The 14036-nt window shown below is 45.4% G+C and overlaps 1 protein-coding gene across 4 annotated transcripts in view; it reads right to left on the bottom strand.

Annotated features, from left to right (window-relative positions):
- The window catches only part of LOC122550160 (vasoactive intestinal polypeptide receptor 1-like), a 103066-nt gene that overhangs the window by 42253 nt on the left and 46777 nt on the right, over positions 1 to 14036 (bottom strand). For 3 of the 4 annotated variants that reach the window (XM_087987618.1, XM_043690843.2, XM_087987617.1), the window contains exons 5-6: positions 5495 to 5592; positions 5268 to 5400 (exon numbers count right to left, since the gene is read on the bottom strand). In XM_087987618.1, coding sequence (XP_087843744.1) covers positions 5268 to 5400; positions 5495 to 5592 — 231 coding nt within the window. The remainder of the gene's footprint in view (positions 1 to 5267; positions 5401 to 5494; positions 5593 to 14036) is intronic. The other variant, XM_043690844.2, reaches the window with a different exon arrangement.

The raw sequence follows: 14036 nt of genomic DNA, 5'->3' as shown, positions 1-14036 counted from the left end.
GCTGTTTTCGTTAGAGAGAAGAAGGTTGAGAGGTGACTTAATAGAGACATATAAGATAATCAGAGGGTTAGACAGGGTGGACAGGGAGAGCCTTTTTCCAAGTATGGTGACAGCGAGCACGAGGGGGCATAGCTTTAAATTGAGGGGTGATAGATATAGGACAGATTTCAGAGATAGTTTCTTTACTCAGAGAGTAGTAAGGGTATGGAATGCTTTGCCTGCAACGGTAGTAGATTCGCCAACTTTAAGTACATTTAAGTCGTCATTGGACAGGCATATGGACGTACATGGAATAGTGTAGGTTAGATGGGCTTCAGATTCGTATGGCAGGTCGGCGCAACATTGAGAGTCAAAGGGCCTGTACTGCGCTGTAATGTTCTATGTTACTTGTCTAGTGACATTCACAGAAACGTAGATAATAGGAGTAGGAGTAGGCCATTCAGCCCTTCGAGCCTGCTGCACCATCCAACATGATCATCTAACTCAGTGTCCTCTTCCTGTTTTTTTCCCCACATTCCCTTTAACCCTGGGAGATATATCTAACTCCTTCTTGAAACCATTCAATACCTTGGCCTCAACCACCTTCTACGGCAGAGAATTCCACAGGCTCACCTCTCTCTGGCTGAAGGTGTTTCTCCTCATCTCGGTCCTAAACGGTCTACTCCAGTTATCCTTAGACTGTGACTCCCTGGTTCAGGACTCTCCCCGGCCATTGGGAACATCCTTCCTGCGTTTACTCTGTCGAGCCCTGATGGAACTCTTTTCCCACTACACCTCCATTTTTCTCCACTTTCTTCATACTCGCCTCTTGTGCAAGTGTCTTCGTATCTGAGCCTTGTGTTCTCAATTCTTTCACAAGTGGGAACATGCCCTCCATATTAGTAGGAGCAGCCATTTTGACTCCTGAATCTACTCCACTGTTCAATAACGAACAAAAGAGACGCACAGCGCAGAAACAGGCCCTTCGGCCATCCAAGGCTGTGCCGACCATCATGCCCGAACTAAACTAAAAAAACAAACCTTCTGCCCTTATTCGGTCCGTATCACTCTATTGCCTCCCTATTCATGTCACCATCCAGATGCCTCTGAAATATTGCCAACCTGCCTGTTTCCACCACCTCTTCTGGTACTGCTTTTCAGGCTCCTACCACTCTCTGTGTGAAAAATGTACTTCACACATCTCCCTTAAATTGACGGCACGGTGGCTCAGTGGTTAGCACTGCTGCCTCACAGCGCCAGGAACCTGGGTTTGATCCCAGCCTCAGGCGACTGTCCGTGTGGAGTTTGCACATTCTTCCCGTGTCTGTGTGGGTTTCCTCCGGGTGCTCCGGTTTCCCCCCCCCGCAGTCCAAAAATGTGCAGGTTAGGTGAATTGGCCACGCTAAATTGCCCAGAGTGCTAGGTGCATTAGTCAGGGGTAAATCTAGGATAGTAGGGGAATGGGTCTGGATGGGTTACTCTTTGGAGGGTTGGTGTGGACTTGTTGGGCTGAAGGGCCTGTTTCCATAGTGTAGGGAATCTAATCTCAATATCCCCCTGTAATTGAAACTTCAACTCTGGGGGGAAAAAGCCTCTCATAATTTTGTCAATGTCTATCAGGTTTCCTCTCAGCCGCTGTTTTCCCAGTGAGAACAATCCTCGTCTTTTTAACCTTTCCTCATAGCCAATACCCTCTCAGCCGCTGTTTTCCCAGTGAGAACAATCCTCGTCTTTTTAACCTTTCCTCATAGGCAACATCCCTGGTGAACCTTCTCCGCACTCTCTCCAAAGCCTCCATATCCCTCTGGTAGTGTGGTGACCAAAACTGCACACTATACTCCAGTACGGCTGACCAGACAGAGATTCAGTTGCGCTGTACGTCCCAATATCTATCAATAATCTGATTCTGAATTGAACATATTCAATGACCCAGCCCCCAGTGCTAACTGGGAATTACAATCCAGACCCTTGTGACCCTCTGATAGAAATAAATCACCGTCCTCTCAGTTATTAACAGCGATTTCTTATTTTTTAAGTGTCCCCCTCGTTCTACTTCCCTCCCAAGGGGAAATGTCCTTGCGTATCTGCTCTGTGATGCTCCCTCCAAATCAATCAGGTCACCTCTCATTCTGCTAAACTCCAGTGAGTACAGACCCGGCCTACACATCCTTAGTTCATAATATTTTCTTACATCGTTCATCTCATATTAATGGTGCTGACCAAAGGGAGGTGACCATCTCTAGCAATCCCTATTTCATTCAGTTAGACCGTTTACATAGGCCATTCAGCCCATCAAATCAGCTCCGCCATTTCATGACTGATCTGATAACCCTCAACTCCACTTGCTTGCCTTTTCCCCAAAACCCTTGACTCCCTTACTGATTAAACATCTGTCTTAGCCCTGAGCAAATTTAATGACCTTTCTCTAAAACCCTCTGAGGTAAAGAATTCCACAGACTCACTCCCCTCTGACAGGAGAAAGTCCTCCACATTTCTGTCTTAAACGCACAACACCTTATTCTGAGACCGTACCCTCTGGTCCCAGACTCTCCCACAAGGGGAAACAGCCTCTCTACATCTACCCAATCCAGTCTCCTAAGATTCTTGTGAGTTTGAATAAGGTCTCTTCTCATTCTGCCAAACTCCGAGTCTCGCCCCAGCCTATTCAGTCTCTCAAGATAAGGCAGTCCCTCCAAACTTGGGGCCAACCTGATCATGTTGATACTAATGGCAATGAAGGGACCTGATGAAAGCTTATTCCCAATAATTCCGCTTAAACAAACTCCAGTTCGACACGGACAATTTGAGTCGGACATTGTGACAAGGAGTTGCATTTGTATGGCACCTTTCTTGACCTCAGAGCATCCCAAAGCGTTTCACAGAATATAGTACTTATTGAAATGCAACAATTTGTTGTCATGTAGGTGATAGGATGTGCACAGAATGCAGTATTGCACAATTATGTGCTTCTGAGACTTTATAAAGCTCTAGTTAGGCTCCATTTAGAATACTGTGTCCAGTTATGGGCCCTACACCTCAGGAAGGACATACTGGCACTGAAGCGTGCCCAATGGAGATTCACACGGGTGATCCCTGGAATGGTAGGCCTAACATACGATGAATGGCTGAGGATCCTGGGATTGTATTCATTAGAGTTTAGAAGGTTGAGGGGAGATCTAATAGAAACTTACAAGATAATGCACGGCTTAGAGAGGGTGGACGCTGGCAAGTTGTTTTCGTTAGGCAGGGAGACTAGGACCAATGGGCACAGCCTTAGAATTAGAGAGGGTCAATTTAGAACAGAAATGAGGAGACATTTCTTCAGCCAGAGAGTGATGGGCCTGTGGAATTCATTGCCAAGGAGCACAGTGGAGACCAGGATGTTAAATGTCTTCAAGGCAGAGATTGATAAATTATTGATCTCGCAAGTAATTAAGGCGTACTGGGAGAGAGTGGGTAAGTGAAGTTGAAATACCCATCAGCCATAATTAAATGGCCTTACTTCTACCTCTCTGTCTTATGGTCTTAGGGCCCAGATGTCCAGGAGGTGGTGCTGCAGTGATAACATCACCGGGCTCATACAATACCCTACAGTGTGGAAAGAGGCCATACGGCCCATTGAGCCAGCACCAATCCCTCCAAAGAGTCCATGCAAGTCCAGTCCGACCATAAGACCATAAGTCATAGGAGCAGAAATTAGGCCATTCAGCCCATCGACTCTGCTCCACCATTCAATCCTGGGCTGATAAGTTTCTCACCCCCATTCTCTCACTTTCTCCCCATAACCCTTGATCCCTTTGCTACTCAAGAACCTATCTATCTCGGTCTTAAATATACCCAATGACCTGGCCTCCATAGCCTTCTGTGCCAATGAATTACACAGATTCCCCACTCTCTGGCTGAAGAAGTTTCTCCTTATCTCCATTTTGAAGGGTCTTCCCTTTACTCTAAGTTTATATCCTCAGGTCCTAGTCTCTCCTACCAATAGAAACATCTTCCCAGCATCCACTCCATCCAGGCCATTCAGTATTCTGTTTGTTTCAATTAGATTCCCCCCCTCATCCATTGAGTATGAACTCCAGACTTCTCGAACGTCCTCACATGGTAAGCCTAACACTCCTGGGACCATTCTTGTGCACCTCCTCTGAACACGCTCCAGGGCCAGTATGTCCTTCCTGAGATATGGGGCCCAAAACTGCACACAATACTCCAAAGGTGGTCTGACCAGAACCTTATAGGAGTACACCCCTGCTTTTATATTCAAGTTCTCTCAGAATAAATGCCATCATTACATTTGCCTTCCTAACTACTGACTCAACCTGCAAGTTTACTGTGAGAGAGTCCTGGACTAGAACTCCTAAGTCTATTTGTACTTCAGATTTCTCTCCCCATTAAGAAGATAATCCATGTGTCTATTCTTCCTACCAAAGTGCATAACCTCACACTTTCTCACGTTGTACTCCATCCTTCTTTGCCCACTCTCTTAACCTGTCCAAATCCTTCCACAGCCTCCCCACCTCCTCAATGCTACCTGTCCCTCCACCTGCACATCCTTGAACATTACAGACAACTTCCCATGGCTAATCCACTCTAACCTGCACATCTTTGGACTGGGGGAAACCAAAACACCCGGAGGAAACCCATACCGACACAGTGAGAATGTGCAAACTCCACACAGTTGCCCGAGGCTGGAATCGAACCTGGGTCCCTGGTTCTGTGCGGCAGCAGTGCTAATCACTGAGCCACTGTACTGCACTCTAGTAACCCAGAGGCTCCCAATACTCTGAGGACATCAGTTGGAATCCCACCAGGGAAGATGGTGAGATTTGAACTCAATGTTAGCCCTATGTAAGAGGTATTGTAGGAATTTTGTATGTTCCATCCGGTTCACTAATGCTCTTTAGGGAAGTTATTCGATTGTTTTTAACTGGTCTGGCCTACATGTGACTGCAGACCTTGAGTGATCTGGTTGACTCTTAACTATTCTCTGAATTGGCCCTGGCAAGACACTCAGAACAAGGGGTAATTTGACAATAAAGGCTGCTCCAGCTAGGGACACCCACATCCCATGAATAAACCAAAAAAAAAGAAAAGAAAAGCTTTGATGTACTCGGCTTTGGGGCTTACTTCAGCTAAGACCCCAGCAAAAGTCATCCCCCAGTATCCCCCTTCCACTGGGATTGTTTATAACAGACTGAGAGAGACAGGATAAACTCCTCCATTTTCATGGTTCAATCAAGAAGCATATCATTCGTTGCCCAATTAGAACTAACATAAAGATGTCCTACCGTTGAGATGGAGCAATGGTCTATTGTGTTGCTGGAGAAAAAGATGGCATCTTTGGTCAAGACTGAAGCAGCGCGGAGGACGAAGGAGACAAAGAGATTCAAGTGGATGTAATTGCGAGTGCAGTGAAATTTCCTGGGTGAGGTGACAGACAATTTGTTACACGCACGCAGACACACTCAAAACAATGGCCGAATGAACAAAATCTGTAATCGATCAAATCTCATACCTGAAGACTGTGAATATGATGATAGCGATTATCAAGGCGATCGTGGATGTAATATATCCGACTGTGTACCCATTTTTAATGTTGAGATAATAAGTCTTCTGATGTAGGTTTTTAAAAAAGAGAAACATTTTAAATTGTTGATTGTTCCAACTAAAAGCAGAGCATGTCAATTTTAGCTCAAGTTCACTCTTCAGAAAGCTTTAAGGGAATAGATAGTTAATTTCCCAAGCCTGATCCATCACTGAGCAAGATCATAGAGTCATAGAGATGTACAGCACAGAAAGAAACCTTTCGGTCCAACTCGTCCATGCTGACCAGATATCCCGACCTAATCTAGTTCCATTTGCCAGCACTTGGCCCATATCCCTCTAAACTCTTCCTATTCATATACCCATCCAGATGCCTCTTAAATGTTGCAATTGTACCAACCTCCACCACTTCCTCTGGCAGCTCATTCCATACACACATCATCCTCTGTGTGAAAGATTTGCCCCTTAGGTCCCTTTTAAATCTTTCCCCTCTCACCCTAAACCTATGCCCTCTAGTTCTGGACTCTCCCACCCCAGGGCAAAGACTTTGTCTATTTACCCTATCCATGCCCCTCATGATTTTATAAGCCACAATAACGTCACCCCTCAGCCTCCAACACTCCAGGGAAAACAGGCCCAGCCTGTTCAGCCTCTCCCTATTCAACCCTTCAACCCTGGCAACTTCCTTGTAAATCTTTTCTGAACTCTTTTCAAGTTTCATAACATCCTTCCTAAAGGAGGGAGACCAGAATTGAACACATATTCCAAAAGTGTCCTAATCAATGTCCTTACAGCCACAACATGACCTCCCAACTCCTGTACTCAATGCATTGATCAGTAAAGCCAAACATACCAAACGCTTTCTTCACTATCCTATCTATCTGCAACTCTACTTTCAAGGAACTATGAGCCTGCACTCCAAAGTCTCTTTGTTCAGCAACACACCCCTGGACCTTACCATAAACTGTATAAGTCCTGCCCTGATTTGTCTTACCAATGTGCAGCACCTCACATTTATCTGAATTAAACTCCATCTGCTGCACCTTGGCTCATTTGGCCCATCTGATCGAAATCCCGTTGTACTCTGAGGTAATCTTTTTTGGCCATTGTCGATCTGTAACAAACCTCCATCCCCTCATTTTTCCATCTTCCTTCTCCGGATAAAAATCATTTTTTGAAATTGTTAACTGTTTGGAATCTCTTTAAATGGATTGGGCAGATAGATTAGTTCATTCACAGGATGAGGGTGTGGCTGGCTAGTCCAACATTTATTGCCCATCCCTAATTACCCAGAGTGCAGTTCAGAGTCAATCACATTGCTGTGGGTCTGGAGTCACATGTAGGCCAGACCAGGTAAGGATGACAGTTTCCTTCCCTAAAGGACATAAGTGAACCAGATGGATTTTGACAATGGATAAGGGTTTCATAGTCACCATCAGACTCTGAATTCCAGATTTGTTTAGAATTGAAATCACATTGTGCTATTTGCTGTGATGGGATTCGATCTCAGTTCCTCTAGAACATTCCCTGGGTCTCTGGAGTAACATTCCAGCAATGATACCACTGGGTCACTGGAATGACAGTAAGCAAGGACTGGCAGACATTTAACATGGCAACTCACGATTCCCAATGAAACAACACCCCCGGGGACAAAGAACATGTCTAACCTATGGCTAACCCAAGAAGTTAAAGTTGAAAGAAAAAAACGTGTGAGGAGGTGAAAGTCAATGATAATCCTAAAACCTGGGATTAATTCAGCAAAGGAGGACTGAGAAGATAATAAAAACAGAGAAAATAAACAACGTGGGCAAACCACTTAAGGAATCTACAAACTGATTTAAATACATAAAAAGGAAGAGAGTTGTCAAAGTGAACATTCTTTCATGAATCTGGAAGGATGGTTATGGGGAATGAAGAAATGGCAGAGGAGTTAAAGAGGTCTTTTGCATCAGTCCCTTTGGTGGTTGCATCAAACATTGCATTAACACTGAAGAATACAGGCATTAAGTACTTGTGGCAAAGATGGATATGTTCTCTGGCCCAGATGGCTTGCACCCTTGGATTCTGAAAGAAGTAGCTACAGAGATAGTGAATGCATTGGTTGTAATTTTTCTTGAATGTCATTGGATTCTAGAGAAGTACCAGAGGATTGTAAAACTGTTAATGGTGTTATCCATATTCAAAAAGCAGGTAACTACAGGCCAGATAACCAAACATTGTTGGAAAATTACTGGGATCAATTAATAAGGAAGCAATGGCAGCCCATTTAGAAAATCATAATCTGAACAAGCAGAGTCAGCACGGCTTTGGAAAAGGGAAATTATATCTGACTAATTTCAAGGACGTCTCAACCAGAATGAATAGAGGGGAACCAGTCAATGTGTTGCATTTGGACTTCTAAAAGGAATTTAACACGGTATTTCGCAAAACACTGTTGTAACCATAGTGTTGACGGTAGGATATTGGCATGGAATGAGAATTGGCTTATGGGCAAGAAACAGCGAGTGGGGATCAAGGGTTTCTTTTTCACGTTGGTGACCTGTGGCCAGTGGAGTTCCACAGAGATCAGTGCTGCGACCATTTATAAGATGATCAGAGGATTAGATGGGGTAGACAGTGAAAGTCTTTTTCCTAGGATGATGACGTCAGCATGTACGAGGGGGCATAACTACAAATTGAGGGGTGATAGATTTAAGACAGATGCCAGAGGCAGGTTCTTTACGCAGAGAGTGGTAAGGGCCTGGAATGCCCTACCTGCTAATGTAGTCAACTCAGCCACATGAGGGAGATTTAAACAATCCTTAGATAAGCACATGAATGAGCATTTAAATGGGAGAAAACTGCAGGAAGGCTGCAACACAAAGGGACTTGGGGATACTTGTAAATGAAACACACAGAGCTAGCACATCGGTGCAGCAGGTAATCAGGAAGGGTCATGGAATGTTGGCCCTTATTTCAAGAGGGTTGGAGTATAAGAGTAGGGAGGTTGGGAGGTCATGTTGTGGCTGTACAGGACATTGGTTAGACCACTGTTGGAATATTGCGTGCAATTCTGGATGAGAGGGGAAAGATATAAAAGAGACCTAAGGGGCAACCTTTTCACACAGAGGGTGGCACATGTATGGAATGAGCTGCCAGAGGATGTTGTGGAGGCTGGTACAGTTGTAGCATTTAAGAGGCATTTGGATGGGTATATGAATAGGAAGGGTTTGGAGGGAAATGGGCCGGGTGCTGGCAGGTGGGACTAGATTGGGTTGGGATATCTGGTCGGCATGGACAGGTTGGACTGAAGGGTCTGTTTCCATGCTGTACATCTCTATGACTCTAAGTCTTACTGAAACTGTACAAGGTGCTGGGGAGACCACATCTGGAACACTGTGAGCAGCTTGGTTCCCCGTATTCAAGTAAAGGTATTATTTCATTGGAGGCAAATACGCATTTGAATCCCACGGTGGCAAATAGTGAAATTTGAATCAAGGAAAATCTGGAGTTAGACGTGAGACTAATGGTGACCATGTAACACCAACTGTCTATTGTTGTTCAAAATTTAAAAAATCTGGTTCACTTAATATCCTCTGGAGAGGGAAATCTGCCATCCTTACTCAGTTTGCAGAATATGTGACTCCAGACCCACAGCCTGATGGTTGGATGCCCCTCACTTGCCCAGTTCAAGGGGCAATTAGGTATGGCTAACTAATTGCAGCCCAGCCAGTGATGCCCATATCCCATGACTGAATGAAAATCTAGGTGCAGCTGGGTCACATAGGGTGGTAGGATAGTCAAAATGTCATCCTTTTGAGGAACAGGCCACTCAGCTGGAGGATAAGGGCCATTCCTGCATTGAAAGGAGAGACAGGAACCTCATATGAGGCCAGTAGGTGACCTTACAGTTTCCCGTTCTCACACGCACTCATTATCACCTCCTCACAGGAGGATGACATCTCTATATAGTAACTCTTTTAAATCTTTCCCCTCTCACCTTAAACCTACATCCTCTAGTTCTGAACTCCCCCACTCCAGGGAAAAGACCTTGTGTATTCAGGCAAAAGTGAGGACTTCAGATGCTGAAGATCACAAGTCTAGGGTTTCCTGATGAAGGGCTTTTGCCCGAAACATCGATTTTTCTGCTCCTCGGCTGCTGCCTGACCTGCCTGTTTTTCCAGCTCCACTCTAATCTAGACCTTGTCTATTCACCCTATACATGCCCCGCCCCCCATGATTTTATAAACCAGTATAAGGTCACCTCTCAGCCTCCGACACTCCAGGGAAAACACCCCCAGCCTATTCAGCCTTTCCCTAAAGCTCAAACCCTGTGTAGGAATGTTCTGCGCATGGTGTGCCCACACAGATCACTGCACTGGGAGCCTGGTTCTGCCTGATTTTTTTTCAGTTCCCGCAATAGAGAATCAGTCATTCTTTTGAAAGATTGTAAGATGATTTGCATCAGTTGGTGACTGGGAGCAAATTGGCACAGAGTTAGCTCAAACACAAGAAACATAGAAGGGGGGAGTGATTGAATAATGTGTTTATGCAAAGGATTGTTGATCTAAGTGATCACAACTGTTGAAGTCACCCAACTGTAGGATTACAAAGTGATACTGACAATTACTTCCGTAAACAAATGAAAGTGGGCTGGAGAAGTATGGTAAATACAATTATGGCGCACAGTCAAAGAAGCAAAGCAGTGAATAGCCATCACGGGAAAGCAAGCAAGTGGGAGTGAGTCCAAACTGTCAAAGGAATTGCAGTAAATTGTGAAACTGAATTAGTTTATTAAAAAAAAAGCATATCCAATGATAATGGGGAGGCTGTGGTCTCGTTGTATTTTTCTCAAACTAGTAATCCAGAGACCCGCTGTGTGACCTGGTCAGAGAGGACACAGGTTCCTATTCCCACCACAACACCAGGGATAATTTCAATTCAATTCATTAAATCAATGGTTAGCCGCAATAATAGTGACTGTGCAACCACTTTTGGCTTTTTGGAGAAAAATTCCTCGACTTCACCCATGTCCTTTACTGAAGGAAATTTGCCACCTTTCGCCAGTCTGACCTCCGTGTGACCCCAGACCTACAGCAATGCTATAGAGTCTTAATACCCTGAAGTATTATGAGGTGGACAAAATCCACTGTGCCTGTATCTGCACGATGGTCTGCTCTGGCTGTATTGTACAGCGCTGATATCCTGCCCTTTCCCCTTATCCTTCTGCAGCAATTCTATCCAAAGCATCATCCAATGTCCCTCTTGAAGGCCTCAGTTGAACCTGCCTCCACCACATTTCCAGGCAGTGTATTCCACGCCCTCACTACTTGCTGGGTGAGGAAGGTGTTTTTCCCTCCCGCTGTCCTTGCTTCGTTTGGACATCATTTTAAATCTGTGTCCTCTTGGTTTTTCTTGCCTTCCATGAGAGGGGACAGTTTAAGCGTATCTACTCTACAGAGCGAGAGAATCATGAAGCATGGAAAAAGACCAACCAGTCTGTGCTGGTCACGTTTCCCAAACTAAACTGGTTCCACTTGCCGGCCCCTTGGGGCCATACCCCTTTATAACTTCATGCACTTGTCTTTTTAATGGTGCGACTGTCCCTGCATCTATCGCTTCCTCCGGCAGGTCATTCCGCACATGAACCAGCCTCTGTGTGAAAAGGTTTCCTTTTTAAATCTTTCTCCTCTCACATTTAAACCTATGCCCTCTAGTTCTGAACTCGCCCCTTCCCCAAGGAAAAGACCTTCGCTGTTCACCTTATCTTTATTCCTCACGATTTCATAAACCTCTATCAGGTCACTTCCTGGCGCTCCAATGAAAAAAATCCCAGCCTCTCCTTATTACTCCAACGCCAACCCTCCAGTCCCGGTAACAACCCTGGTAATCTTGCCTACGTCCTTTCCAAATCAAAATACCCCTCGTCACAGGGTGACCACCACTCATCATTTTAAAAACCTCTCTTCAATCTTTTCCCAAAGTTCTTCTTTTTAGGAAGTCCAGTACCAACCTCTTCAATCTATCCTCAGCACTGAAGTTTCTCATCTCGAGAGCTGCTTCCTCCAATGTATTCAAATTTTTTCTCTATGGTGCCCACAAGTGTATACAATATCCCAGTCAAGGTCTTTTCAAGTATCATTGCACTTGTACACTATTTTCCCCTTAATAAAGCCGAGGACACATAGGGTCATAAGAAATAGGAACAGGAATAGACCATCTGGCCCCTCAAGCCCCTCAATACGGAGATATGGCATTGAGGGTGAGTTGGAGGTTTGGATTAGGAATTGGCTGGATGGAAGAAGACAGAGGGTAGTAGTTGATGGCAAAGTTTCTTCATGGAGTGCCGTCACTAGCGGTGTTCCGCAAGGATCTGTTTTGGGACCATTGCTGTTTGTCATTTTTATAAATGACCTGGAAGAGGGGTTAGAAGGTTGGGTGAGCAAGTTTGCGGATGATACAAAAGTCGGAGGAGTTGTTGACAGTGAGGAAGGATGTGGCAGGTTACAGCAGGATATAGAGAAGCTGCAGAGCTGGGCAGAAAGGTGGCAAATGGAATTCAATGTAGCTAAGTGTGAGTTGATTCACTTTGGAAAGAATAACAAAAAGATGGGGTACTGGGCTAATGGTCGGATACTTGGTAGTGTGGAAGAGCAGAGGGATCTTGGTGTCCATGTACACAGATCTCTGAAAGTTGCCACCCAGGTAAATAGTGCGGTGAGGAAGGCATATGGCGTACTGGCTTTTATTGGTAGAGGACTTGAGTTCCGGAGTCCTGAGGTCATGATGCAGTTGTATAAGACTCTGGTGCGGCCGCATCTGGAGTATTGTGTGCAGTTTTGGTCGCCATACTATAGGAAGGATGTGGAGGCACTGGAACGGGTGCAGAGGAGGTTTACCAGGATGTTGCCTGGTATGGAAGGAAGATCGTATGAGGAAAGACTGAGACACTTGGGGCTGTTTTCATTAGAGAAAAGAAGGTTTAGGGGTGACTTGATTGAGGTGTACAAGATGATTAGGGGGTTAGATAGGGTTGACAGTGTGAACCTTTTCCCGCGTATGGAGTCGGGTATTACAAGGGGGCATAGCTTTAAATTAAGGCGGGGTAGATATAGGACTGAAGTTAGGGGTAGGTTCTTCACTCAGCGAGTCGTAAGTTCATGGAATGCCCTGCCAGTAGCAGTGGTGGACTCTCCCTCTTTATGGGCATTTAAGCGGGCATTGGATAGGTATATGGAGGATAGTGGGTTAGTATAGGTTAGGTGGGCTTGGATCGGCGCAACATCGAGGGCCAAAGGGCCTGTACTGCGCTGTATTCTTCTATGTTCTATGTAAGCCTGCTCCACCATTCAATAGGATCGAGATGTAGGTTTGCTCACTGAGCTGGAAGGTACATTTTCAGATGTTTTGTCACCCTACTAGGTAACTAGTATCAAAACATTTGGAAATGAACCTTCCAGCTCAGTGAGCAAACCTACATCCAGAACCTCAACCTGAGCTACAAATCTTCTCAAAACTTGCTAATTCAACAGGATCATGGTTGATCCAACATTCCTCACGTTCACTCTCTCCCATCCTTTCCCCATAACTCCTGATTCCCTGACTGATCAACAATCTCTCCATCTCAGCCTTGAATATACACAAGGACTCTACCCCCATAGCTCTCTGTTAGACAAGCAGGAGGCCGGAAGAACACAGCAAGCTAGGGCAGCGTCAGGAGGCGGAGGACTCAACTACCAGTCCTGAAGAAGGGTTAATACCCAAAACGTTGACTTCCCCACCTCCTGATGCTGCCTGGCTTACTGTGTTCTTCCAGCCTCCTGCTTGTCCATTTTGGATTCCAGCACCTACAGTGTCTTATTTTGACTTCTGTGGCAAGACATTCAAAAGACTCAGTCGGGTGTCATATTGGAGCTGTATGGGACATTGGTGAGGCCATTTTTAGAATACTGCATTCAATTCTGGTCTTCCTGCTATTGAACTTGACAGGGTTCAGAAAAGATTTACATGAGTGTTGCCAGGGTTGGAGGGTTTGAGCTATAGGGAGAGGCTAAACAGGCTGGGGCTGTGTTCCCTGGAGCGTTGGAGGCTGAGGGGTGACCTTATAAAGGTTTATAAAATCATGAGGGGCATGGATAGGGTAAACAGACAAGATCTTTTCCCTGGGGTGGGGGAGTCCAGAACTAGAGGGCGTAGGTTTAGGGTGAGAGGGGAAAGATATAAAAGAGACCTTAGGGCAACTTTGTTGCACTGAGGTGTGTGAATAGAATGAGCTGCCAGAGGAAGTGGTGAGGGGCTGTGAGCTGAGGGGGTGGTGAGATAAATGGGAGGGGGCCCCCTCGGCTCCCAGCCTCATTCCTGAGGAAGGGCTTTTGCCTGAAACGTCAATTCTCCTGCTCCTCGGACGCTGCCTGACCTGCCGTGCTTTTCCAGCACCACACTCTCGACTCTGAGTATCAAGCATCTGCAGTCCTCACGTCCGCCTGGAGGAAGTGGTGGAGGTTGGTACAATGACAACATTTAAAAGGAATCTG

The sequence above is a fragment of the Chiloscyllium plagiosum genome, unplaced genomic scaffold, assembly GCF_037043375.1.
Source record: "Chiloscyllium plagiosum isolate Xiang-an unplaced genomic scaffold, Cpla_swu_hap1 HiC_scaffold_5, whole genome shotgun sequence".
Lineage (NCBI taxonomy): Eukaryota > Metazoa > Chordata > Chondrichthyes > Orectolobiformes > Hemiscylliidae > Chiloscyllium > Chiloscyllium plagiosum.
This window is presented reverse-complemented; position numbering and strand designations above follow the sequence as displayed.